The sequence below is a fragment of the Hylaeus anthracinus genome, unplaced genomic scaffold, assembly GCF_026225885.1.
Source record: "Hylaeus anthracinus isolate JK02 unplaced genomic scaffold, UHH_iyHylAnth1.0_haploid 11981, whole genome shotgun sequence".
Lineage (NCBI taxonomy): Eukaryota > Metazoa > Arthropoda > Insecta > Hymenoptera > Colletidae > Hylaeus > Hylaeus anthracinus.
In genome coordinates, this window is record NW_026534329.1 from 122,812 (window position 1) to 150,562 (window position 27,751).

Here is a 27,751-nt window from a genome sequence, read left to right on the forward strand (position 1 = left end):
CTTAACGCCATGCTACTAGTTGTTTCCTTGTAGAATGTACATTTCTATATTACAAACACGTGTAAATTTGAATATACGCCAAAGGTAGTGAAATTATTAACGGCGAGTGTTGAACATGTATCGTCTTGCTTTTACATTCGCATCTAGGTATTATGTAGTTAACTTTTCGTCGCAAAGTACACTTGTATACGTATTGCTAGCATTGCGACGAAATAAATTTTCAAGAGCTTTTATTGTGTAAAGGAATGTTTAACGCAAATAAATATTACATGATATAGCGTTCGATCGACATGTAAATTGACGCAATGAAAATACAGATGAAATGAAACGCATTTATTTTTTACCAAACTAATTTCCCGCAAATTGAAAGAAATTTCGGTAATCAGGAAACAGGTTTCGTTCGATAATAATAGTTGAAATTGTTACGTTTCTGGTACACCTTTATTAAAAGTTGTTGCACGCTTAAATGTTTTGGGAATACAAATAAATTAAACAAAATGTCAATTATCATTTTAATCTCAATATATTTCACGATCAATTGTAATTTTGCCAATAGTTTCGCTAAAGGTTAAATGCTCGAAAGTATCGATAATTGTGTAAATTGATTTACCACCTAAGGACGACAACGTTCCAAAAATCGCGGGTAAAGACATACTTCGCGTATATGATACCTGTTTAGAAGCCAACACAGAAACCGTTCGAGGCCCAATCCGTATCCACCGTGAGGGCAGGTTCCATATTTTCGCTGAAAACATTCCACAAACGGTCTCCATTAACAACGAGATGGAAAATATGACCGATAGATAACTCGACACTCACCTGATCCGTGTACCAATAATACGGTTTCGGGTCGATGTTCTCGCGAGCATAACCCTCCAACAATTCATCGTACTTATAAATACGCATCGAACCCCCGACTATCTCACCGACGTTCGGCAAAAGCACATCCACGGATTCCGTGAGCCGTTTATCCTCGGCACAGCGTTGCATGTAAAACGACTTGATCTCCACAGGAAATCTACAGAGCATTATCGGCTCATTTATCATGTCGGTCATTTTTCTCTCTGGCATCTCTGGAATGTCCTAAAATAAAACAAAATAAAAAAAAAAAACGAAATTGTTTCTTTCCTCCCGTTATAAGAAATCAAATAAAAAATCAATAAGAATGATCGATCTTTAAATGACATTCGCGTTTACTAATTGTACCTCTCCAAATTCATAAAATGTTCCGTCTTCCTTAGTTATACCGTTAACTCGGAGATACTCGATCGCGTCACTGTAATTCATTCTCTTGAATGGTCTTTTTGGTATTTCAAAATCAGGATTCAGTTCCTTCACGAGATGACCGAGAGAAGAATTTAAGACACGATCGACAACATCGCATATTAAATCTTCCAAACGATCGAGTAGTTGATCGAATGTAATGAATGCGAACTCTGCTTCCACATGCATATATCTAAAACATCAAGACTCGATCAATTTTATTTATATGAAGGAATAGAGAGGAAGAGAACACATCACATATTCCATGTAGTTACTCTGCGAGATGTCTCCGAGTCCTAGATTGTTCTGCTCTGTAAGATTGCGTGATACAATACACATCGCCCATTGCTGGAAGACAAGTTTCAAGATAAAGTTGCGAACTTTGAGTTAAGAACGCCTCTTCCCTACAAAGAAAAACAAAATAAATTCAAACATAATATTTTCGAAACGAATCCGTAACCGAATCAGACGAACGTGCACTCTAAAGTGTTGCTACACTTACCCAAAGTAATCCAGCTTAAACAAGGTCGATCCACCTTCTACCTGCGTTTGAACCAAAGTCGGTGGTGTTACTTCGCAGTAACCTCTGTCTTTATAATGATCCCTAAATGCCTGCGTCAATACGTGCCTCATCATCAATACGCGAGACGTCTAAAACAAATCGTAATTAACGCATTGGGTATCCAGAAAAGTTATTTACAATTTAGTTTTGTAAAAATGGAAATAAATCGTTTCCAACCTTTCAAAATAGGTTAATTTTAATATATTAATTATCTTACATTTTCGCCACGAATCATCATGTGTCTGTTATCTAGCTGCACATCGGGAAGAGCCTCTTCGTTCAAAATAGAATCTGCACCACCCGGAGGAGATGCCCCTATTAATTTCCAATAATCGACGTGCAATTCATGCCCATTCGGAGCCTAAAAATCAACGACTACAGAAACTCGAAAAAATGTTCCATCAGCTCTATTAAGCGCGAAATAATACATTTTTTCCTTCAGGTACAGTTTTCAGAGTACCAAACACTTGGATGGAAGCTTCCGTGGATAACGTCAATGCATCGTACGTTTGACATAAAAGATCGCTAAGTACGCACTGCAAGAAACCAGTTCCATCTCGCAATGTAACAAACATTAGCGATTTCCCTATAACAATGTAACGCCTAATTAATACTTGTAAAACAATAATGATTCATTGCAAATGTTTTACGCTCGATCCAAACGATTCTGTACATACTGTCACAGACGCACGGTAAGCGCTAAGCATATTTCAGTTTCCAACTAATAAAGTTGAATCGGTAATGCGTATTCTATGCCTTCAATTTCATACGTCTGTGGTAATCTGAACGGAATTGTCCAAACGCGCCCCGTACCTTGACGTCTAAGTCTGTGTACCCATCCGTAGAGTTTTACACGCCGACCTCGATAATCGACGCTCTCTTTGATCTTTATAAGCGTAGCAGACGACAAACTCTCGTCTTCTTTAATTACAATTGTTTTGGCCCCTTCCAAGTTCTTCAACCGTTTTTCTTCATCCTCCAACAACTTCTTTTCTTTGTTCTCATTCTTATATTGTTCTCTGACCCAAATTTTTTGCACCTTTTTTAATTGAGATTTAGACGCTATTTCATACTTTTTACCATCTTCTTGAGAATCTTGATAAATCGGTGGAAACGGTTCTTTTCCGGCATAGCGCATCGCTTTTAAAATTGTCTTGAAAGGATTAGATTCTGAACCGTCGCCAAGTTCGTCATTTCCATTCTTCTGAGAAGTATAAATGGCACCTAAAACAAAAAATATGAAAACTTTGCTTTTTATATGTAAAAATTAGAAATGCAAAGATATATTATACATGCTGCATGCTAAAAAAACGTAACTTTTAACGCACATGGGCATCTAATCGACTGAACGCGTATATGCACGCATCGTCAGCCAAGAGTTAAAGATATTAACGTGACGATATAAATGCAAAACTTGAAATGCCTAAGAATACTTTGGTCGTTTACATTGGTTGTAAGCCACAAAAATTGTAAGTAACAAAAATTTACCTGGCGACAAGTCAAATGTTTCCTTCTCAGGCATTGTTTGTTTTTATGTAAATTTACTGTATGTAAATAAGATTCTTTTCCTCTTCCCGTGATTTTTCTCTTCTTTTCTGACAATGTCCTGAGCTTTAGTTATGCTTTAAATAAAATTAAAACATTATTGTAATTATAAATTCACTGATGCTAGACGTGGCTGATATATTTAATTGATGTTACCTTAACTCGCTATGGATAAACGCAAGAAATTAAGGATGAAACTTCATGGTTGAATCAATTTGGTCTGCTCGCTAATTGAACCAAGTTCAACGTCAATTGACACGTAGGAAGTAGATAATTGGTAAGTGTAATTATTCACTGATGCTCGTAATCACAAATTTAATGAAAATGTGATGCAATACAGTAATACAAATACAACCGACAACGCTCTCCAGTGACTTTACATTGGAATTGCGATTAGGTATTGCCTATTGCCTATTGGGTGGATTCAGAAAAATCATCGCTCATTAAGCCGCTCAATGAGCGAGTGGATTAGTTCTAGTGGCGCCATCGGTGTGAAAACGCCCGAGTTTGTAGTAAAAATAGTTGCTACCGCTTGTGTAAGATGGCGTCGTTGGTATTTCAAACAAAATATAAATTTAATTTCTATATACTGAACAATAATACAACGTGTGTATAATGTTATTTGCAAATAAACGTTTTTTTTTTAATTACGACCACTACCCACTACTACCGGGATAAAACAGAAAAGGCACCACACTGCCATGGTGGCAAAACGCCCAAACTTGTAGTGGAAAATAGTCCCGACTCTGTTGACCCGCTAGATGGCGCTACCAATTTGTTTTCATAAATTATGCTTTATTTACCATATATATACATAATTAGTACGATTCTGTGCTTTACGACACCAGAATATATATCAATTAATACGTGATATTTATCATTTTTATGAAGAGTTATTTGATGGTGCAATAATTAGCATAATAGTGGGAACTATTTTCACTAGAAACTTGGGCGATTCGCCACCGATGGCGGTTAGAGGGTTCTGATCGAAGCTTCCAAAACATTTTTCAATAGATTTCTATAGATTTTTTTGGGAAAAATTCACTCGACTAAAATGTGGAGCGAATGCGCGTAATTTTCAAAATTATATTTTCTCTATATTTAAACAAAACATGTTGTAAAAGAAAAGTAACAAGTAACAAGGAAAAATGGGAAAATGTCGAACAAGGTGAAAAAAAATTGGCCATGAAGATGCATTCGCAATGAGACGTTTCCATTTGAAAGTCGTATCGGTAGGGTGTTTATCGATGAAAAGCAAGAGAGGTATTGTATCTATTCGGATAGTTGACAAAGCATAGCGACCCCTCTCATAATCCAGTGTTCCGGTGGTTTTACGGTGGGTAAGGTCATAGCGATAACAAAGTTGGTCGAATGTCCAGTGGTTGATAATACTCCTCGCCTTTCGCTGGTTTTGTACACTGGACAAAGATAAGTTATTCTCTCCTTAATGTCCTCTTGTTTCATAGGAATCAACCATAACTGTAATGATAATGGTAATACTAGTAATACTAATACTAATAATAATAATACTAATAATACTAATAATAATAATAATAATAATAACGTTTGCGACAGCGGAGAAGAAGAAAATGAGAAAGCGCGAAACAGGGGAAAGTTGGCGAAATAGTAATCGGGAAAACGATAGAAGAAGAAAAAGAAGAATATTTACAGGGGGCATATTTTCGTAGAGTACTTTCGGGATACTTTCGTCTAGGCACATTTGTTTCATGTTGAATCGTGCACCGTCTAGAAACAATCCGTATACATAAACTCCGTCCTCGGGAGCAGAGATACCAGCTGTTCCACTTTCCAATACAACAAAGTCAAAGACCAAAAGATCTATGGGTATTTGGTATTTCCTCGCGTAGTTTTGTCTGGTTCCGGTGAGGAACGCTTGAGTAAAGTAAAATCCTGAGATCCAATAAAAGATCGGAGGTCCCTCTTCGTACCAACTCTAAAGATCGATGCAACAGTAAAATACACGAGACCGTACCATTTTCGATTTGTTTGCTATGCTGTATTCGTAATATGTATGTATACATATAGATACATACATACATACATACATATACACATGTATAATAAAGTCTTACTCGAAGGAAATTGAGGCGACGCAACAAATCGCGCACGTAACTACCAAGAGGTTTTAAAGACGGATAAGAGTGTTGTTTCCACAACTCTGGTATTTTGTTGATCAAGATCGCGTCGTAAATGTCTTCGAGATCAAAGGACATTACGATGAGGCCTGTAAGGGAAAGTTGTAAGTACGCATAGTAACTACGTATTTATAGTACATATGTATATGTAGAATATCGATATCCGGTGAAGTAAAATTAATAGTAGTTAACGGTCGTGTGCTACTAAACCTTTGATGGCTCGTTGAATGTTCTCTAGGCTGTTCCTAATGTAGCCAAGTAGTTTGTTGAATCTAGCCATTTCTTGTACCAAAACGGTATTCATGCTTTGCTCGTAGGACGTTGGATACTTCCGAAGCGCTAATACGAGATCGTAATCGGTTGGTAACATGTTGAAAATTTCGCTGGCGATGTCTAAGACTATTTGGTCGTTGGAAGTTTGGCCGGTTGCAGATTTCGTCGTTTCCTGTGATAAACGATTAAACAAGATTTTCATGATCATTTTCTTGTTGAAATCGTAGCCACCGTTTGGTTGTGGTAAACGATCGAATAGCGAAATATCGTTTTTGCGCGTACGGTAACCCTACTAACCTTTCTCGACTGCCAGAGATCCTAAGAGTATCCAACGCGGATGCAATGCAATGCAACACTTTGTGAAATTAATGTATCGATGGTGAAAAAGAAGAAAAAGAATAGGTAGAGCAAGCATACGGATTCTGTACATACCCCACGGTCCTGATAAAACGTGGCTCGTATAAAAGAAAGTTGGATGACGGTTGAATGATGAACGAGAAAGGTTCGAAAGCGATAGAGTTTCAAAGTTTCATTCGTTATCGATAAGATATTGTACCTGCGTGAGGAGTATCGATGCGAATAAAAGATTCGTTTCCTGCTGGTCCTTGATAATATCAGCGTTTTCGTTCATACCGAAGACGCTTGGCTCGGTGATTAAAGGTAAATCTCTGGTGTATTCCATGAACGCTTCGTGTTCTCGAACGTTTGGACAATAATAAACGTTGGAAGTGTCGTCGAAATAGTAGAGTTTGTCGGTGAGTAATTTTCTGGAAAAAGGATTGAAATTGCGAGAACGTAAATAGAGAATAGATGAGATAATGGATGAAACTCGCATCGGATGGATTACTTACTCGCAATAAAACTTGGAGAGGATAGTGTTGAGAGTTCTGCGGTCCCAGTCATCCGTTACTCTGCCGCCATAGTTGCATTCTCCGGTAAGATATTTGAGAGCGTCGAATCTTACGTGTTCGTATTCGTCGAGAAAGAGATGTAATTGCAAGACGCTGATCCGAAGGTCCGTCTCGTTGAATTCGTACCTGATGTTCCAACCGATCGGGCCGAAATTTCGCCTCTCCTGTACGATCGCGTGAAAGAAGCACAACGAATAAAGAAGTTTCTTAAAGTACTCGGTTTGAGAACAAGATTCGAAAAAATCCGGATCGCTGATCGGATCGCTGGTGTACGATCTAAGGATGTTCGCTCTTAGTCCTTTCGGCGGTTCGTTGGTCATCTTGATGCTGTTTTCGAGGACCGAGGAGGGAAAGTGTTCGGAAGGGTAGCTCGTCAACCATAATCGAAATTCGGAATGAATCGTATCGGGCATGAAACCTTCGCAAATGTTTTCCAAGGTACTCATCCAACTGACCGCCAAATGACAGTTTTGCAACACGACCCAGTTACCGACTATTACAGCCGTTTGAATGGTCTCCTCGGCAACGGGACCTTGGCCTGTCGAGCAGAGTCCGTTAATCGTTAAATGCGCGAATGCAACATTGGTCGATGCTGATTGCTCACCCTGGCCGAGAGACAGGTAAAACAGACGACTAGCGGTGTAACCTTGCTCGTCCGCAAACGTGAGCAACAACTGGCCCGGATCGGTGCCGGGCGTCAAGATGAATACCAGCGGGGTACAAGAATTGGAATCGGCGTAAGAGGATGATAAATCGAACGGCGGCGGTTCGACGAATCGCGGACCGAGTTTCGCTGAAACGAAATTGACAATCAGATCGCGCGACACGTTTCGAGCTACCAAGTATTTTTCATAGACGGCTGGTACCTTGGACAAACTTTTGTACCGCCGGAACGATCTTGTCCGGACGAATGCACCTCAGTATCAACATCCTTTCGAACAAATTCAAAGCATCGAATGGCTTTGGGATCGTCGCGTTCTGCGGTTCCTTCGAGTCGAACAGTTTTCTCCATTGGTCGGTGTTTTCCGTAAAGCTTTTTCGAACACCCTGACGAACGGAATCGATAACGATATTAAATTGGTCGCGAGTAACAGAGGAAAGGAAAGGAAACGCACCGAGAATGATTCGACGTTGTCGAGATTACACAATTCGTTCCATTGTTTGGCCGGTAGCCAGGTTGTCGGATTCGCGTATGGATTATCGATACCGATTCCACCTGTCAGCAAAAACATCCAGTGCGACAGAGAGATATTTCCCTGCTGTTTGAGCAAATTGATCGCTAATAGGAGCGAGAACAGTAGCTTGTCCTTCTCAAACAGCGATCTGCAAACGTTTGCGTAAAGGGAATACGTGAAATAGTTGACGAGATCCGATAACCGTTGTTCCACGGTTTCCGCCGGCTCCGTGTTATCGATAGCCAATTCGAATAAATTCACGAACCATGGCAACGAATACTGGTACATCGGATCGACGTGTGCCAGCATTGCTGAAACGAAAACGTAATCCAATTATTTATCTCTGGTTGCTTGGACATGTTGGAAATTGATGGAAATACGTAGAATGTCGATGTGAATACCGATAGTAAAGAAAAGTACGGTCGAATAGACAGCGATCGGTGTGTACTGTAATCTGGCAGCGTCGATCGACGCCTCCGTTTGTTCGGCCGCTGTTTGTTTCGTTTGAATATCGTCGCTCAGATTTTTCGACGATGTTAACATTTGGATAGCCTCCTCGTCCTCCAATATATTGCCCTCGGAAATCGACAATATCTCCAAGATTTTGTCCTCCGTTTCTTGAAGAAGTCTAAAAGAACGAGAACGAGTTAAGAAAGATAGACGGGAGGTAGCGATGACACAAACTTTTTGTTTGCGGCCCCCTGCACAATCAAGGCATTTTTCTCCGATTCCAAGTCGGGCCTTTCCTTTGCGACCACGATTCCTAATAGTTGGTCTTCCAGTCCACTCGGCGTTATCATGAAATTTAATAAGGTTACCTTAACCGCTACCTCTGGTAGATAATGGGGGTTTCTCAATCTCGTGGTGATGTAGAGTCTGCGAGTGAAATAACGGTAACGGCTATAGGCTATTAATTAGGATACATTAGATAAAGGGTTTCTTCAATTTATTTTCTGGCAATTTCACCTGAAATTTCGATTGTATTCGACGATCGCATCCCCGAATTTTATACAGAGCGCACCGGCTTGCCTGAACGTTTCTTTCATCAGAACTGGTTCGAGAACCGCGTCTATTTCTTCACCGACGCGCTCCAAAAGTACCGGTTGACCAAATTGCAACGCATTTTCCAATACTCGAGCGTAGTCGGGTTGATTCAGTCGAATAATATTCACGTTATTCTCTCTTTCCATGTTTCTTATCCATCTATTTGCTTGACCTTGAGGATCTATGATCAGCGGCCATCTTCTCGCACTTCTGAATATTTCACGCAACAAGTTGGATAGAGTCGTAAAACGGTAAAAGAGATCATTTTTGTCCAACGACAACTCACTCGACGATGATACCGTTCTCGATAGAATAGGCGTCGTTCGGTAAGCCAAAGATATTCCAAGATCTGATTAAAACTGGATCTCCGAGAACGTCGCGTAATTGAAAGTCTTTGGTGCAAATCACTCGCAAGTCGGTGCAACGTTGTATCCAGATAGCGATTTGTCGAATGCGAAACGGCATCGTGAACGGACCCAAGTACGCTACTACGCCAGAGGCGATCACAACGTCGCCCGTTAACCGGTAATATCTAGAAAATTACGCCAGACTCGACGGATATGTACGATATATCGAAATTTATCACCCACCTCTCTCCGAGAGTTGTCGCCGTCTCGGACCAACGCGTGTATTCTCCGCCCAATCCTCCGATCAACTCTTCGGCGCGTTTCAATTTAGTCTCGCAATTCGCCACTTTGTCGGACATATTTTGAAAAGCTATTCTTCTTTGTTCCAAAATCTCTCGTAACGATTGAAGTTTCTCCTAATACGCGAAACCAAATCTTTTTCCTTTTCGTTTTAGAAGAAAAATTGGACAATTTAAAGAATATCCGTGGCACGAATCGAACCTGTACTTGTCCAAGTTGTTCTCGTTTCGCCTCAAGATTCTCCATGGCGGTGTCGTAAACCTTTTGGGCTTCGGCGAGAGCTCTTCTTTTCGGGGCAACGACTTTCGATACTTTATCGTATTCCGACATTGCGTACACCCATCGGCAAAGACCCTCGCAAGCCGTCGATACTTTCTTTATCTTCTCGGGATCAAAGTCTGGATTGGTTAGATATTGTTTACGAATTTTCTCGATTACGTTGTCGGGTATATTGTCTTTGTCGAAATTGATCAAGGAATCGAGGAACCTGATGTCGCTCAGCATTCGTAGCGCCGCTCTCCAGTAATCCTCCTGATGGGTGCCGTCCGGTTGCGGAACTTTTTCTGCTTTGATTTGCTGTCAAGCGTAAACGAGCTATTACGTGATTGGAATGAAATAAAATAACGAAATCGAACAGAGTATCGTTACCTTAAGAACGCAAACGCTCTCGACGATTAATTTAATTCCGTACGGTGGTTGTTTCATCGTTCGAATGATCGCGATATCAGCAGTTGTTAACGTATCCAGCGCAGCTTGAGCGCGTTTCAAGATTGGCATGGCCTCGGCCAAATCAGCGTCACATTCGGCTTTGATCGCAGCGGCTTCGCTCGCGTATGTCTGAACATTTTTAAGAATCAGAATATAGAATGGAATAGAATGGAATCGAATCATGGATGGATTGATCGACGCAGTTCTCTAACCTCGGCTGCGTTCTCATCGATTTTTACGACTCGTTCGAATTCTGCCACCTCTTGCTGTTCCTTGTCTACGTCGAGCAGCATTTTCTGAACGTCTCGAGTCGCGGTTATTAATTCCGGTTGCAACAACTTTAACGTCTCTTGCATCGTTGCCACTTGTTTTTTAGTGTCGTCCAGCTGACCCAAACCGCGGTTGTATCGAGTTTTCGCGTTCGTTATCTCTCTGTTTGATTTTTTCTTTAAGTCGTTTTGCGTAGATTTTCAGTACCAAGAAGATAAGGACTCGAGCATACCAGCAATATTTCGCACGATTAGTAGTTGATCGAGACGTTAAAAAGTACGCTGGTACGCCTGAGCTCTTATTCGATTCGGACCGATGCATGCGATGAGACTCGCGAACGATATCGTTACGATATACTTACTCGCGTTTTTTCTCTAGCAAATCTTTAAAGGTGTTTATCATCTCGAGATAGGAAGTAGGGGTGACGTAAACGTATCTGTTTAGTCGAATCAAAAACTCCGAGCTAAGATTCTCCGTGGATACGTGAAAGAATTGACACATGTCGATACCAGCGATTCTTTCGTGATCCGTCAAGTCGATCGTTGCTAAAAATCTAGTTGCGACCGCTAATAGTGCGTCCTGCGGCCACGGCTACGGTAACGGTAACGATACAAGTCAAATAACATGAAATATATCTATACATGTGTATAGTATGTAAATTTGAAGAGTTTCAAACAGCTTGAAAGGATAACGAATACCTGAAGCCAATCGATGGTGCAGCAGTTGACTAGTGCTGGAAATTTTCTAATACGATTGCGAAAATTGTTGCCTATCGGAGACATAACTACCACAATGTGCAATTGATCGCGTGTTATCTGAACGAAAAAATTAAACAAGGCCACTGCGCTACCGTCCGTTTGTACCGATCGATCCCGTTGCCTATCTATTTGTCTCATCTGCTCGCATATCTCGGTCATCTCTTCGGCGGTAAATATGTTCGGTATCTGTAAGTAATTCCACAAGTTTCGTTCGAAAGAAAGGAAAAACAAACACAATTACAGATTATTAGTTCCGTCTGAAAATTGATGTCAAGTTATGTACATACGAGTATGTATATTGTATTCACCTCTCCGGAGTTTAGCATATTGCTGATGTCTTCGAGAAAGCTCTCCTCCTTGATCTGAGTATCGGAAAAGATAAAGCTCGAGTGAAGATCCGTACTAGTGACGCGTTTTAACATTCTTTTCACGTCCTCGTGCCAGGCAGAAACTCCGTATTGTTGCGTGACTTCGATTTGAAAAACATCGTAGTCGCTTATATGGGAGGCTAACCTAGTCAGCGACTGTCTTCCCGAACCGCCAACTCCGACGAGAAGCGCGTGACTTCGCGGTTGCTTGATAATACGAGATATACGAGACAAATGTTCGATGGCGAACCTAACATTTGCGTTTAGTAACATTTAGTATGATCGTATAATACGATATCTCTGTATAATAACACTAGTCGTTTTACTCGCTTACCGAAATAACACCAAATTCATGGGTTTTTTAGTCATTGTATTATACTCGTCCAGATAAGTTTCCACTACTTCTCGTAATTGATCGAGATCCGAAACTTCTTGATAAAGCCGCGTCTCCACCTTTGCGTCTGCGAAATCGCAGTACACCAAATTTCGAAGATGTGCTTCGGTGATGAGTTGCGGCTACGGAACGAACACGAACGTAAAAAACAAACTAATGAAAAAAAAATACAACGAAACGTCAAAAATACAACGGACGTTGGACGACCGATTGGTAAACTTACTTGGTCGTTCGAACTTGTCGGACCACTCGAGGAAAGAAGATCTTGAAACAGCTCTTCCACGACCACATCCATACGGTTACTCAAAGTAACGCGTATTTGCCCTACCAACCAAGATAAATCTTGTCGATTTATCAATCGATCTCCAAACACTCGAAGCACCTCGTGAACCCAAAGTCTTCTCATACTCGTTAGAGTCGACATCGTTTCAGGCACGGATAACAAAACACCCTACCGATAGACAGAGGTTTATTACGGTTTTTTTTACATCGAAATGCTTGTCGTTTTGCCGTATATATGTACATGTACTGTGGACGAAATTCATAAATGGAAAACCTGTATCACTCTGGAGAAGTCTCGAAGATTAAAAACGTAGTGACATTTGGTTGGCGTTGGCAAAAGATTACCAAGGCTCTGCTTGTATACGTCCAACGTAGCCAAGACGATTTCGTCGATGCATGGATCGAATTCTTTGCTGAATCCTCTGAAACGGAAACGCAAAAACGTAACAAAAGTGTTTAGATTGCTGGGTGTGTGTGTGTGGGTGTGTGTGTGTGGTAGCATAGAAAGCAACGTACGAACCTTGTATCGAGATGCCAAAGAACAAGCTTGCTAAATATCATCGTCATTACGTCATCCTCAAACTCCGATATCGTTAAAACGACGAAATGTCTCTTGAATCGAGGTGTAACGTCCTTTCCACCACGGACCGGTGGAGCCATGGCGCACATCAAATGAACGTCGATCAGTTTTATCATCGATTTATCTTTTCTGTCGTACCTGTAGTCCCATTACCAAGATGGAATTGTTAGATCGTTAAAGAACGTTAAATATAATAGTTGTATACCGTTCGAAATATTTACCATTGTCCGTAATCTAACCATTGCCGTAAAAGTTCGATAGGTGGTTGGGCGCCATAAAGTTCCTTCATAGGCATCGAAAGATCGTCGACGAAAACGATCCAACGCTTACTTATCGGTGCTCCGTAAACGCCTTTCCGTCTCCTGTCAAGTTTCCCCATAATCGTGTCCTGCGTTTGGTTCGCCGTAGTTTGCGCCGAGAAATTTATGATTAACGGTTTATTCACCGTAGGATTATTCTTTCTCAATAGAAAGTCGATTATGTAGACAGACTTTCCCGTCCCTGTTGGGCCTACGAACAGCACCGGCTTCTCGTTGCTTACCAACAATCGAAACAGAGACGTGTATCGTATCGTTTCGACCGTAGGTACTATTATTTCATTAACAGGAATATCTCGAGGAATCGATGGACCGTCGAGCAATTCATCCGACCACAATCTCCACTTTCCTTTCCCCTGAAAAATCATCGAACGCGATTATTATACGCGGTATAGTACTCAACGATAGCAACGAACTCACTTCTTTGATGAATCTGTAGTCGAAGACGAGGCCGTTCCGTGGCATCAAAAATATGTACGGCCTTAGAGGTGGCTCTATCGATGTCGGCAATCCAAACTCTTCCATCAAATCGGAAGGAAAATCTTTTTCGAGAAAACCACGGAAGAGAACGCTGAACCGTTCCCTATAACTTGCTTCCAAAGTACCCCCGACAGCCCAAATACACGAGAAGAAAAACGAACCCTGACAAATATTTCGAGAAATATCTCAGACGAAACGAAAATGTCAATTCGAAATATATGTACATTCCCTTATGTTCCTTTATATCATATACATGTACATATGTATACCTCGATTTGCGCTCGAAGGTCTAACTCGTCCATATCCTTGAGCATTTTTTCGTCGCGATACTCGTCGAGGAAACAATCCATTAGATAAGTTAACGAACGTATATGATTCGAGTCGGACATTGGGCATATTTCCTGTATCATTGAAAGCCATGTTCAATGTTGTTAAAAGTGTAAGAACGAAGCAAGTATAATTACGAGACAAGCATGGTACGAGGACCTTGACGTCACCGAGTCGCAACCAATGTAGGAGTGGATCGCAAAATCTTCGAAAGAGCGATCGATATAAAAAGTTTTTCAGCCATTCGTCGATCCCAGTTGGAGTTTTGCCTATCCAAGACTCGAGCAAAGGATTCCAGCCGAGTGCTCCTGGTTCCATGTAAATCATTCCTGAATCGAAGAAATATGATTATTTGAATGAAACGACATAAGATGCATCGAAAAGATCGTACCGCAGCGGGAAACGGTGGCTGGCGATGCTGCTTCCAAATCCATCGTTTCAAATATCAAATTCGTAAACGGTGCCAGTTGAATTATCTCTCCGCTCATCAGGCAAAGCTTCTTATTATCGTCCAATACCGTGTTCATACTCTCGATCCATATCGCATCGACGGGACCATCAAAGATCAACCATTTGCGATCTTGGGTGGTTGAAGTCGCGAAAGCACGGTAACTGATGGCCAATACTCCATCGGACCATTCGTGAGAAACCGGATCAAATTCTCCGTATAATTGACCCAACGAGACAGCTTTGGGACTGATGACGAATCTTTCTACTTTACGTTCGTTTATCAATTTCTGAAACGGGATATAGATGATATATTATACCATTAAGATCGTAATTGTTCTCCGTTTACCCGCTGTTCGCAAAGCTTCAGAGACTCTGCTAGAACGTTAAGAGCAGCGCTCTTTCCAGCAAACGGTAGCCCGACGACCATAAATCCGTGTCTAACAATCATCATTTCGTACATCTGTTGTATTTTCTCCAAAAAGACAGGTGTACATTGGAGTTTCGAGGCTAAACATACATCGTGAGAGCACGCATTCAAATCGGTATAGTCTGGTTTCGGAAGTTCGACTCCAGGAAACAGATCCGACATGATACCCTGAATCGAGGAAAACAAAAAAATAAAGGACAGAGCTACACATATAGTATGATAATAATAATAATAATAATAATAATTCCGTTTGCACGAGCAGCCATCTATTTGGCAATCGATCGAATGGTTTACGAACATTGAACAACGGTAAATCTTCGCTGAGAAATTTTGGTAAATTAACGTCTTTGATACTGCGCAACACTAAAATATCCTCGTTTTGTTCCGGATATTTAATCTTTAGATTTCCAGCGGCCACCAAAACAGATTTCACCGCCCTCATTCCGTAATCGTAATGATTTTGACTGGAAAGTTGTTCGGAACATAGTCTGTAGGTTGTCACGATTTTCACCGAAAGCGGCCGGGCTTCGTAGAATCCGTAAGAATATAACGTGTTCTCGGCAATTAGAGCATAGTCTGGAACCTAAAAGGAAAAAGAGTAGTTTTGCGAATACGAGAAGGTTGTTTCGACTTTCGAGTAGTCGTAGTCGATCGACATCGACACCTACCATCATAGCGACAGGTCGAAACAGGGCTTTCAGATTATCCGGAAGTTCGGTTCTTCCCGCGTATCCAGGATTCATCGTGATGAACACGGCACAAGTAGGGTCTAATTTGATCTGGATACCTTCGAAAACGAGCATTTCCTTTGCAGCATTAATGGCTCGTTGAATAGTTAAAATTTGTTGCGCTACCACCGACAATACTTCCAAATCGATACGATTGAATTCATCGAAGCAAGACCATGCACCCGTACTTGCCAGTCCCTGACAATTATTTGGCATTCCGTGAAATTGTACGTCGTAAAAGTAGCGAAATATTCGTTTAACGATGCCATTTTTGATGTCATACCATAAAAAACTTTCCCAAAGCAATGTAATCAAGACCATCGGAACAATTGAAAACGATACACTGTTTAGCTACTGCTTTTGCCAAATCCTTGGTCGTCTCGGTTTTCCCGGTGCCGGCGGGACCCTCGGGTGCACCGCCAAGATGTAGACTTAAAGCGCTGAACAAGGTCCGATAGCATCTGTCGGTCAACGGTGTTATCACCAATCTCGAAGTATTGCCTAGATACTCGTACGCGTACTTGAACCAAGTATTTATCATCGTTGTCCACAAATGTTGGTCCTGTATCGGTAAGGAAGCAATTGTAATCCGTTGTTCGTATTAGTAGTACTCGTCAGTTTTCTTGCTTACCATCCAATAGTATCTTAGTTGAGCCAACCAGGCAAAATCCGTTACATCGTTAATTCTTTGCTTAAACAACTCCGTTACAACGTCACGGCTATGAACGTCCATCGTAACTAGTGCCTCTGAAATGCATAAACATTCGGATTCTATTTCGAGAATCGAAAATACATAGATGGAATAGACGAATGGTTCGTACCTAAAGTTGTACGATTTTGCGTCGATAACGTTCCACGCACTAATTTCACGATTTCGTGCAATTCGTTTGTACAGATGCGAATATAATTGTCCAAATTAGTGGTAGATTTCGGCAATATATCCGTTACGTCAGCCGTCCAATAAAGTTTGCTGACGCATAGAATCGTTTGACCAGGCCAGATCAGGGCCCATTTCGATCTGGTTTGCTTCGAATACGCATCCTTTGCTTGAATTACCTATTACATTATATTATATTATAATTATAATTATAGATGTGTATTTTGGTGTTGGATAGAAGATTCGGTACTTTTGTTTCGGAGAAAAATGAACGATCCGAGTAAAGCATCGTTCGAGTCCGAATCCGTTTACCTGAGATCTGACGCTCTTTTTCATCGAAGATTCAAGATCGAGCAACCACTTTTCGACCTGTCCTCGAGCCGCCGCCGTATCAACGACATCTTCCAGTCTAATTTCCTCGTCCTCGGACGATTTCATCGACGTTATCTCCATATCGTCCGTAAAGCTTAGTCGCGCGATACCTTCGAAGCATTTTTTTAAATGCGGCTGAACCCTGGTAGGGTCTTTCGTTTCCGACAATATTTCCAAAAGTTCGTCATTCGACAAGAAAAAGAATCGCGGAAAGAACAGCCTCTTCTTTTCCAAGTATGCGGCAAGTCCTTTTTGTATTAGATCGAGCAAATTTGTACATTTCTTTAAGCGATCGAGCATCTTGTCGATTTCAACGACAGACATAACACGGGGATCCGCCGATACGATCTGCATAAGTTCTCTCCAGATCTATGTCGGATTAAATCGGAATTTCGTTAGAATTTTCTCGAGTTTTTTTACAGAATAGAAGAGATGGCAGAAACGGCAACAGCAAGAAAATGAACGTACTTTGTCGACAGCGCTGAATCGTCGACCTTCTTCCGGCATTTGTTGCTGAATATCAGCCGAGGAAAATATCGGCTCGAGATACATCCACGTTGCTTGGACTTGTAGCCAATAGTCCATGATATCTAGCAGCAGGAGTAACTTTGACTCCCATTCTCTGAGCATAGTATCAAATATAGCTTTATTTCATTCGTACAAACGATATAAATATACATGTTGAATGTATGTTGGATGGTAAAAGGTAAAAGGTAAAAGGTGTACTTACAGAGTCTCCTTTTCGAATGGTCGAATGTAAAGAGAATTTTTCATAGTCTGAGCTTTCGTCAAATGATCGTCCAAAAGCAACTGTATGTCATCGATACTGGCAATCACGTATGTACCGGTATCTCGATAAGGATTTACGGTGAACGCGATATCCGCCCAATCGAGATGCATTCGAACAAGAGCTTTCTCCAAACTGCCCTCCTTTGACGCTGCGTCCGATATCCCTTCAAATTTCGAAACGTAGTCGAGCAAACCGTAGTCGAGGATCTACGTTTAAGAAAACAGTCTCGTGATTAGTAAATAGTAAATAGTAAATATGTATGTAGTAACACGCTCGTAGATACCTTAGCGAGCGTCATCGACTCGTCGATCTTTATCGGAAAGCCAACTATCTCGGATACTTGTTCCCAGTGACGATTCTTCATGGATGGATTGCCAAGAGTGGATATTACAGGCATGTGTTCTCTAAACTCTTCTATTTTCGCTAGGATCGTTTCGGCTAGCTTTTTCGCGATCGGTTCTTGTATGGATCTTTCCAGTCTGTAGATGGTGCGATAAGCGGTTCCTGTCACGGTATCGATTTCTTCGGGATCGTGAGAACCCACCATGGAATTCATCCACGTATCGTAATTGATTAAGAAATCGCAGCCACCATCGTATAATCGTTTGTACGGCGATAGTTTATCCGCTGTCTAACATCATCGCGGCGCGTTTCAAACAGAAAAGAAGAAAACACTTGACTTGACAACTTGATTGGTATCCATCCACGTAATCCTTGGATTACGCAGACCAAACGAATGGGATAAGCCCCTACCGAACATGTTACGATATTTCGGAAAAAAAGTAAACAAAAGATAGACGTGTCGAATCGAGTAAGCTCCTCCTTTTCAAAGTAGCTCGAAGAGTACGTCTCGTACTCACCGCTTTTCGTAACGGATACTCCGACACTTGCCAACCAAACAACTCTTCTTCCTCGTTGAATCTATCGATCGTGTCCATCGCAACGATCAATTTCTCCTCCAAACGATCAGCCTTCTTCTTGTATCGATATATCTCTTCGAGATTACCCCAATATTGCAATTCGTCGCAATATTTTCTATACGTTTCCAGCTCTCGTACAAATTGTTCGATCCTCTTTCTTAAGCTCTTTTGATATTCTCCACTTTTACTCGCAATTATATCTCTGTGTTGCTCCAACACTTCCGGAAGCTTGTGGTACCTTGGGTTATGCTTTGTAAGAATAGGAATCGGTATGTTCGACTTTCACTTACCATTGAAAAGCAAAGTTATTGGTCTTCAATTCGACAGGACTCAAGGCCGAATAATCCGATAGAAAGACTAGGTATTTAATCACTTCTTTTAAACGATTTTCCAATCTAAAGCCAGTCTCCGTTTCCGTGACGCGTATAAATTCTTTAAGTTGCATCAATTCCATCGTATTTGCCGGAATGCTTAAAGCACGGTCCACGATATATTGATAGTCATCTCCTATACTAAATATAGATATACACGGTATATAGAAAAGAAATGAAACGATTCGTACAGAGTTAATCCAAGTAGGTACGTGTACTCGTATGTATACTTACGCTCGAGACTTTTGTTGGTAAACGGTGATCATTCTAGCAAGCAATTCCTCTTTGAGTCGGCGAGCTATCGAGGCAATATGATCTATAAAGTCTCCTCTGTGGACGACGAAAAATTTACCGAAATAAGTTCGATGAAATTCGAGCGTTATACGCCGCGAAAGCTGATCGTAGTGTTCGATTAAAACTCGGAAGCTTTCGAAATTGCTATCGGTTTCAGGTTTCAAGAACTCTTCGATTTTCTTTGTTTCGGTACCGTCCATTAAACTCGTGTATTTTTCAAATTCTTCAACTTGCAGCTCGAGTTCAGCTTTCTCGCTGTTTATTAGTCGTTCGATTTTTTTTGTTTGTCGCTCAAAATACTCGATCGATATACGCGGCTGCGATGTTAAATCGAACATGCAACGTTATCCTACCACTCTGATCGTAAAATCGTTCAAGTAAATCAAACTATCAAATTACCTCGAGGGATGTCCGAGCGAAATCTATCGTAGAAACGGTCCATTGCGTTAACGTTTCGAGCAACGGCAACCCGACAACTGCTTCCCGTGGTGAATTCAATAGCCTCGACAGCACTTCCACAAACCTCTTAAACGTCGGTTCGAATAATACGATCGTGTTTCTTACCATTAACTTTATATCGAAGCCAGAACGCGCATGCTACGAACGAAACGCGCGTGCAAGTCGAATCTATTTTCTTTCGAATCCATTTAGCGTTACTTTCCTTTTACTTACGTTTCTATTGAAAAGATAATCGATGTACTCTTCCATCGATTCCAAACAAAGTCTTCGTAACTGATCTTCCATAATAAAAGCTAGACAATTTAAAAATCTTTTCAATCTCGGAGCGTCGCTCCTCGAAGGTAACTCGTTTCTCTCGTAGGCCTAAAATTTCACCATTCCATTCACCTATTTTCCTCTTACGTATTCTACAATATATCGTACGTAGATACAACAAATTCGTACCGTAAATAAAATGGTTCGGAGTTTTGGTAGCCAGTATTTGGCAAGATCCTCCCTCGTTCGAAGACACATCTTCGAGATGGCTTTCTCGAAACTAGCAAGATCGTACGATGTACCGTGTCCCATCAATTCTTGTTCACTTATCAATTTTCTCTCGCTGTTTCACGTGTATGCATTACGTATGAATATATTTATCGTAGCAAGTTGCCATAGTAGCAGAAATACGTGAAATGTACTGGAAAACCAACCTGAATTCGCGATACCAATAATCTATAATTCGTCGCACCGCTGGACAATAAAGGATCATTGTTTTCTCCAATTTCGCTCTAGTACGTTGATAATTGATCGTATGTTCTACCGGAAGTCGAATCACTTTAACTTTTTTATTTCTCTCGAACACGCTCACCTGAAAATGCTAGCCACTCTCGATTTCCGTTCTATCCTCTCTCTCTCTCTCTCTCTCTCGCCTACCCTCATCTTTCTTCCACCCATTCGATTTTCATCGCTGGACTTTTTCATCTACCACAACTTATTTCTATTACTACTAAAAAGAGCACAGGCTGATTGTACAAAATATACAGTTTATGATTTCAAAGTAAATCCTCGTAGCTTGTAATTGTAAGCTATTTCGTCACGAAAGAATAATAATAAGAAGAAGAATAATTAAATGGAATTAATAGGGGAATTGCAAGATTAATAGGGGATCGGACTATTAGAAAAGTATACGTGACTATGTATTTATGCATACACCCACCTGATCGAACGAAAATTGCGACGAATCACCGATAACAAACTCAACCACTGATTTCTTCACGTTCAGGGCATATTCTTGTTTCACTTCGATTACCAAACCAGCTACAGATTCCTTAAATTTGTTTTGCCACTTGGCTGGCACCATCCGTAAGATCTTCCCCAAAAGATCGGGATCCATTGATCCTACGTAAACGTCATCGATACCGTGCGTTAAGTAATAATAATATCGCAAGATATCTTTGTCTTTGTTTGTGATCAAATCTTTGGTTTCTTCTTCTTTTACTTTTTCTTTAACGCTTGGCTCGATTTCGGCCGTACTGCACAACGGTTTCTCCCTTTTCATCATTTCGATAAGTTCGACACGAAAATTTTCCCTTTCTCGGCATAACGACAGATACTTGTTTCGTTTTAAAACTGATTTTTCCTTGTTGCGTTCCATAGTATCATCGATTAAGCTCCGATGTATCTACTCGATGAATCGTCAAATATTGCTCGATTCGAGTTGATATTTTGATATTGTAATCGGTGTAATCGTATCAATAGTTGACCGATAAACTAACCATTACGATCGGTGGTAAGATTTCCGCTTAAATACTCAAGTACCGTTTACTGAACTACTTTACCTTTTAACCTAACGACACATGCTTTTTCGATATTTGCTCGCTACACCGAAACATGAGGTAACTTTCCATGACAACCGTGACTTTCCATGACAGTCGTACGTACATGTATGTACGTATAATTTGCCATCGCCATCGCAGATCACACGCTTATCTCGATAAATAAAAATTATAAAAGCAAACAAAACTATACGCACACTCTGTGAAATTTTTGTCTGTATCTCTATATTTATTAACGGATACACAAAATTAATAGTATATTTGCTTATATAATTAACAGTCGTATAGATTATTTCGTACTGTAACGGTTCATTCGAGTTGATGGATAAATTATTCGCGTAGCAAATTCCGCGTAGGTTTTTTCAGAAACCAATCATCGAATATGCGCTTTAGATTATCGCTGGAGAAAAAATAGAATATATATGTATATAAACTCGCGTGCACGTGTAACATATTCGTTTGATTGTCAGTCGACCGATGTCTTTTACTTGTTGTTCCCATACCACATCGAGTGATTGTACGATAAATTGAAATACCGATTCTTACTGCTTCTCTCACACACACACACACACGCACGCACGCACGCACGCACGCACGCACACACGCACACACGCGCGCGCGTGCACTCTTTTTTAATTAAAAATTATCCGATAAATAGGTAGTTTGCAGTACTTGTTCCACTGTACGATGAATAAAATTAGTTTCGGTACGAGCCGCTGTCGGAAATATTCTAGATATGTAAATACAAAGCAAATAGTGGACAATGTTCCAAGAGGAAAGTTTATTTCCGAATCACCTTTTATGATATGATATTCAATTATCGGTATATTTTATTCGGAAATACATTTCACGTGTGCGACGAGTTGATTTTCCTAGACTTGTACGTGACCCTTCCTCGAGGACAAATTTTCTACAGTTGCGCGATACATTTGGAACAATATTTGTGAGCCGTATATGCGTATAGAGTAAAAAATAGAAGAAAATGAGGAAAAGCTTTTATTATATCGTTGTCCGAAACGGATATTCTGTTTTGGGTTAATTACGTGTCTTAACGGTTTGGCAATCGAATCAATAGTTGCTCGGCAATGTACGGTAATTCTGGATGGCAGCGAGCGATTAGGGTCTCGTGAAGCGATACCGGTACGGTGTCCAGGCGAATAATTCTACGAAAAGAATAGATACACTGAATAGATAGTATACATTGTTTTGAACTACGTGTAGTATGTATATCTGTATGGGTTGCAACGTGCAGGATGTTACCGCGTGTCTCGATACTCGATACCATTTCATTGTTAGCATGCGTGACAATGTTATTCTATAGAGATTAGAAATCGTGGATAAATAGTATTTAATTTTCATTTCCTGTAGGTATAGTTGCGTGGAAAAAAATAGATGGTTCGACGGTTCGATACGCTTTACGATTTACCATTGTTGGTGAAACATGGGCAGAGAGCGTTCAATACTCGATTGCAGAATCCACGTGCACGATGATTCCACCCCGCGATATTATCCACACCTTTCAGTCTAGTTCCTATGCAAACATACATTACTCTCTCTCTCTCTCTCTTTCTTACTCGTACTCGCACACATATACACTCACATTACATCTATATTACTTTTCAAACAACCTCGTAGAATCGTTTCGAATATTATTCTTACCTTCGTCGGCGTCACCACCCTGAAACATCAAATGATTATTAATTCTGATAAACGCGTCAATTATTTGGATCGAATCGAAAGTTGTACGTGGCTTACCTCCGAATGTGCTTTACTCTTCGAGGCCTCGGTGGTTGCCGTTTCGATAACTTCGCTTACAAATTTCGTGGTTTCTCGCATCAGCTCTTCGTCGTCTTTAAATGCCTCCTTCCTCTGATTTAACGTGCCCGTGGCTAAAATCTTTTCTCGTTCCTCCATACTCCATTTACAAGATCCGATATCGTTCGCCCCCTCGATCATGGTTAGTACGATAACAGTGAGGATTGTATAGCGTTGATCCGACGAACCTTTGTCGCGTACAAATTAAATACGTTTACACGCCGGCAAAACTACCGATATAGTCGTCCCTTTTTAAAACGCTTTCGTTAAAAAAAATAGTAAGCCAAATCGAGTAAACGAACGTTGCTCCGACAAGCTCTTTCCGTTTTATTTCTTTACTCCCTTATTCCTTCTTCTCTCTTCCTTTCTATCCTCTCCACTTTATTTTCGTTTTCGTCTACTACTACTACTACTACTACTACTACTTCTTCTTCTTCTTCTTCTTCTTCTTCTTCTTCTCCTTCGTTTTCTTCGTCTTCTTCGTCTTCTTCTTCGTTTCCTCTGTTCTCTGTTGTGAGAGAAACTTGAACGCCTCAAATTATAAAGATGATCGCATAATCGGCTCCGATAACGATCGAATCGTATTCAAGTTCGCACCGCTGATAACAATTGTAAAGTAATATCGTGACTGTACGTGCTTCGCTGAAAAAGTGTAATCTACATACGCGTCATATTTCATCCCGTTGTGTATGGTAAAAGTGACACACGCGTAAAGAAATCTATCTAGTGTTGCGTCGCGTCTTCAATTTAATTTGTAACTCGGAATCGGTTGTTTTTTGCTAGCCCTTTCTTCAACTATTCAAGTTACACAAAGTTATCTTGCACGCATAGAGCGACAAGTGTAAAACGCGTAGTAAATCGAGTAGTAAATGACTTGTAAGATTCGATAAAGAAGGAAATAAGAAAGGTGGCGAAAAGAGGTAAAAAGAGAAGCGTTTCACTTACATTTGTAAAGAAGCTTGACGAGAGAGGGGCGGTTGACCTTTTCAGAGTAGATATCGAGCTACAGGTGGTGCGCATTCGTTTTACGATAGAGCCTAGATTCGGACTATCCGATGTCGGCATGCATCCAGAAAGCAGTTTGTTTTGTTATCGGACGTTGGTTTCGCTTCGCCTGGCACGTTAGTTTCACCGTCGATAGTTTATTCGATTTTAATCAAATTTAATGCATCTTATCTCAAAGAATCGGTTAGTTCCAAGCGTTCAAAGTTCCAACGAAAGAAATTTAATACATCTACGGTAATATTTTAATATCGGTTTCGCTTATGCTTCATCGCCTCTTCTTTTACCCCTTTTCACATACCGAAGTAGATTAGTATCCGCGTCAAATAATGGTCGATGCTGCCGGTTGTCGAAATTCTTTCGAGTAAATAACCATAGCTGACCAGAAGAATATGAACGATAACGATCGATATACGTTCCGAATTATGACTGGCGGTATGTCCGGTCACTGATGTCTGATTCACCTCGTAACGATCGAACGGTTTGTCAGCCTCGCCTGGCCAAGTACCGAGGTGGCGAGTTGCTTTCCCTCACTGAATATTACCCCGGGAAAAGGTTTCGGAGCATGCGTTCCGCCATCCGCGGCCCGCGCACGCCACTATAGCGTACTGCTATTTACTCGTACTTACCTACCCGATCATTTTCGGTCGCGCGCGCGGTTTACCATTCTCTTTCTATTCTGCTAATCCACCCTCGCCGATCTCGCTCTCGATCTCTTTCGATTTATTATATTATATTACGTTTTTACTTTCCACCTTTTCTCCTACAAATCTATTTTCTTTGCTTTCTTTCGCGTCGTTTGCCCATACATTCTTACCGTCCTTAAAGATAAGACACAGTTGCGTCACAGTTACACTTTAAATATAGCGAAATACAATAGAAACGATGAAAATTTCAAATAAAATTTAGATTAATCGTAAATCCAATCACTAATCAATATTTGTAGCTCCACGCGCTGGAAAATCGACGCGATGCGAAGGCAAACGAGGAGAAAGGAGCACTGGGTAGAGGGCGGCAACATGGGGCAGGAGGTGAGTTGGAGAGAGAAAGATTTCTAAACATAGCAAAAGATCAATATAGTTGGATACTTAATCATCTTTCCTTCAAAAAGTCTACTACAACAATCGAAACACGTTACTACTGCTGCTGCTGTTACTGCTGCTACTGCTGTTTGGTATTGTCGATGAAAAATAAATCATCGATGTTACAAAGGTGTTGTTTGTAAACAAAACCGCCGTTATTGGTTTAAATTAAAACCAAATTGTAACAGAAAAATTAAATGGTCTCATCATTTCGTATTATAGCAACTTACATACGCCAAGTACTCTGCTAAAACCGAAATGCGCGACTTCTCGTACATGTGTTACTTTCTGCTTTTCCTTTTTTTCGCAGACACGCGTGCACAGTACGATCTCCAATTCTGCTGAATCAATCTTGCTGCACGATTTCGACGAAAATTTTCTAATTTTCCTATAAAAGCCTTCGTTACGTTCTGTTTGTGTTCCTCTTTCAATCGATTATACAAACTACGCTGACCGATAAGTTGATTCTGCGTAACAATACATACGTATACATATGTAAATGTGCCGTGTAAACTGTACGATGCGGATGATCGTGTGGGACGGACACCGCTCTCAACGTTTTTTCTTTCATTACCACAAAAATAGTCGAAAAAAGACAAGTAACGGCAAATAGAAAATATGTCAATCATACCTGAATAGCAACATACTCTTTCTCAATGGAATCTTTATCAACCAGAAGAGAAATTTTGCAAGCGTAAAGTTTTTCAATATTCTCGTCATATTTTGCGAGTTGGTCCAAGTATTGTTTCTTTGTTTTAAAGCTGCATAATTGCAAAGCTCAATTAAAATTATCTAGGAATATGACGGTTAGTATTTGTACTATAATTGTTACGTACCGTGTATGGTATAAGTCAGTTTTTCTTAAATCATGTATCATAGCGGCAGATTTTAAGTGGAACTCTAAAGATTTTGCTTCGTTTTGTATACGTTTTTTTCGCATTTCATTCTCCTGGTTCGCAATTAATATCTTAGATGTAAATTCACTGCTAAAATGTGTTTGTTTCTGTTGTTAGTCAAAAGATACCATTTTGTTTACAAGTCAATTAGTAAACAAATAAGAAAAATTACTCACATTTGCGTGGCAAGCATGTACTCCAGGTATCTTTTAACATTCGTTTTTAGAAACTTTGCAGCTGTCCGATCCACCTCAGCCTTTTGTTGAAATTGGATAAAATGTGATCTCTGTTTGGTAAGATCAAACGTCCGTTCTGGTAGAAAACATTAGTCGTTCGAATTACACACACAAACACACACAAAAAAAAAAAAAAAAAAGAAAGGATCTAACGTCTACGAATTGTTAAAAGTAACATATCACATAAGAACATACGTCGTACTTCGATTGTAGCTTTTTTAATATTTATTGCCAAGTCTTGCAATTTTGCATTCCATGATGGGTATTTTTTTAAAAAATTTTTTTTCTCGAGTTTATCTTGATTTTGTATCAAATAACGGTGTAACTCGATTATTTCGATCAAGGCTTTCGTTTGCGAATAAGAATTTTTTTCAGTCACGTTGCCAAGCCCGCTGTTTAAATGCTGAAATAAAAGTATGTAATGAAACTTTACGAATTAATGGACTATTTTATTCTTGTTCTAAACTATTTTTGTTTGTCTTTCGCAACAACTTCTTATAGGTCTATTTCGATAGACGCGATATTTACAAAACAGCTTGAAATCGATAAGAGATGAAAAATTACATTTTCCTTCCTTTCCACATTTACATATTTCGTTTTACCAATTTTTCTTTTGATGACCTACATTTTTGTTAAATGTCGACGCAAGTTGATCCATTAGATTGACTTCAAACTGACAATGAATGAAATTGAAATTTGAAATCTTTTTTTACCTCGTTCTTAGTTCATGTTTCACATGTGTACGTTTACATGTTTGTCACTGTAACCAATTGTAACTAAACACATGTGAACAGATGTAGAGGGCCTAGAATTGTATCCTAATTTGGTGGAAGATCACTAGTCGAGAAAAAGTTGAGGCACCACGTAGCAGTGATGGGCGAAACCCTAAGCTTCGAATAAATCTAAAGTTTGCCGACATGCTTGTCTCATTTACTCTTTTGAACATTTTCCAAAGAAGGAAACGAGACAAACATATCAGCAAACTTCAGATTTATTCGAAGCCTAGGGTTTTATCCGTCACTGCCACGTACCAACTACGGAATAACTAAAAGAGGAAAGTGTGCACGCGCACGAGTTCCTCCTTTTTAGTTGTTTCGCAGTTGATACGTGGCGCCTCAAATTTGTTCTCGACTAGTAATTTTCTAGGTAGCATCTTAT

At 40.3% G+C, this 27,751-nt stretch overlaps 4 protein-coding genes across 8 annotated transcripts; all 4 read right to left on the minus strand.

The window, feature by feature from the left end:
- Positions 1–504: 504 nt before the first annotated feature.
- Positions 505–3,790, minus strand: LOC128885743 (asparagine--tRNA ligase, cytoplasmic). Its single transcript, XM_054139983.1, has 10 exons — positions 3,527–3,790; positions 3,314–3,447; positions 2,639–3,049; positions 2,254–2,411; positions 2,043–2,186; positions 1,766–1,914; positions 1,539–1,667; positions 1,207–1,456; positions 820–1,083; positions 505–745 (listed from the first exon to the last, which is right to left on the minus strand). The coding sequence occupies exons 2-10, from the start codon at positions 3,345–3,347 to the stop codon at positions 614–616; spliced, it is 1,671 nt and encodes a 556-aa protein (XP_053995958.1). The 5' UTR covers positions 3,348–3,447; positions 3,527–3,790; the 3' UTR covers positions 505–613.
- A 772-nt stretch (positions 3,791–4,562) lies between these two features.
- LOC128885724 (dynein axonemal heavy chain 7-like) lies at positions 4,563–21,516 on the minus strand. 3 transcript variants are annotated; one of them, XM_054139936.1, is made up of 49 exons: positions 20,944–21,516; positions 20,438–20,595; positions 20,193–20,346; positions 19,962–20,111; positions 19,689–19,814; positions 19,230–19,606; positions 18,915–19,136; positions 18,565–18,862; positions 17,988–18,335; positions 17,645–17,910; positions 17,383–17,536; positions 16,855–17,283; positions 16,487–16,721; positions 16,297–16,412; positions 15,949–16,227; positions 15,606–15,863; positions 15,236–15,520; positions 14,857–15,105; positions 14,452–14,797; positions 14,220–14,389; positions 14,003–14,134; positions 13,674–13,895; positions 13,158–13,609; positions 12,877–13,074; positions 12,631–12,778; positions 12,298–12,525; positions 12,015–12,196; positions 11,621–11,930; positions 11,253–11,498; positions 10,916–11,145; positions 10,497–10,716; positions 10,225–10,413; positions 9,778–10,152; positions 9,520–9,692; positions 9,216–9,461; positions 8,852–9,139; positions 8,570–8,761; positions 8,287–8,513; positions 7,826–8,196; positions 7,577–7,757; positions 7,315–7,503; positions 6,651–7,248; positions 6,356–6,566; positions 6,232–6,240; positions 6,097–6,117; positions 5,737–5,971; positions 5,464–5,615; positions 5,040–5,324; positions 4,563–4,849 (listed from the first exon to the last, which is right to left on the minus strand). In XM_054139936.1, the coding sequence occupies exons 1-49, from the start codon at positions 21,379–21,381 to the stop codon at positions 4,643–4,645; spliced, it is 11,775 nt and encodes a 3,924-aa protein (XP_053995911.1). In that variant the 5' UTR covers positions 21,382–21,516; the 3' UTR covers positions 4,563–4,642. The 3 variants fall into 3 exon arrangements, with proteins under 3 accessions (XP_053995911.1, XP_053995909.1, XP_053995910.1); XM_054139934.1 differs by having other exon boundaries at positions 19,689–19,886; XM_054139935.1 differs by lacking the exons at positions 6,097–6,117; positions 6,232–6,240 and having other exon boundaries at positions 19,689–19,886.
- A 265-nt stretch (positions 21,517–21,781) lies between these two features.
- Positions 21,782–25,380, minus strand: LOC128885763 (uncharacterized). Its single transcript, XM_054140018.1, has 4 exons — positions 23,318–25,380; positions 23,222–23,240; positions 22,989–23,093; positions 21,782–22,725 (listed from the first exon to the last, which is right to left on the minus strand). The coding sequence occupies exons 1-4, from the start codon at positions 23,516–23,518 to the stop codon at positions 22,679–22,681; spliced, it is 372 nt and encodes a 123-aa protein (XP_053995993.1). The 5' UTR covers positions 23,519–25,380; the 3' UTR covers positions 21,782–22,678.
- Positions 25,381–25,526: 146 nt separating this feature from the next.
- Positions 25,527–27,503, minus strand: LOC128885758 (uncharacterized). Of its 3 annotated transcripts, none has more exons than XM_054140011.1 (6): positions 27,219–27,503; positions 26,789–26,996; positions 26,534–26,669; positions 26,298–26,444; positions 26,093–26,222; positions 25,527–25,928 (listed from the first exon to the last, which is right to left on the minus strand). In XM_054140011.1, exons 1-6 carry the CDS (start codon positions 27,249–27,251, stop codon positions 25,743–25,745), a joined length of 840 nt encoding a protein of 279 aa, XP_053995986.1. In that variant the 5' UTR covers positions 27,252–27,503; the 3' UTR covers positions 25,527–25,742. The 3 variants fall into 3 exon arrangements, with proteins under 3 accessions (XP_053995986.1, XP_053995987.1, XP_053995985.1); XM_054140012.1 differs by having other exon boundaries at positions 25,529–25,928; positions 26,298–26,447; positions 26,534–26,643; positions 26,796–26,996; positions 27,219–27,499; XM_054140010.1 differs by having other exon boundaries at positions 25,534–25,928; positions 26,298–26,447; positions 27,219–27,490.
- Between the last annotated feature and the right edge of the window lie 248 nt (positions 27,504–27,751).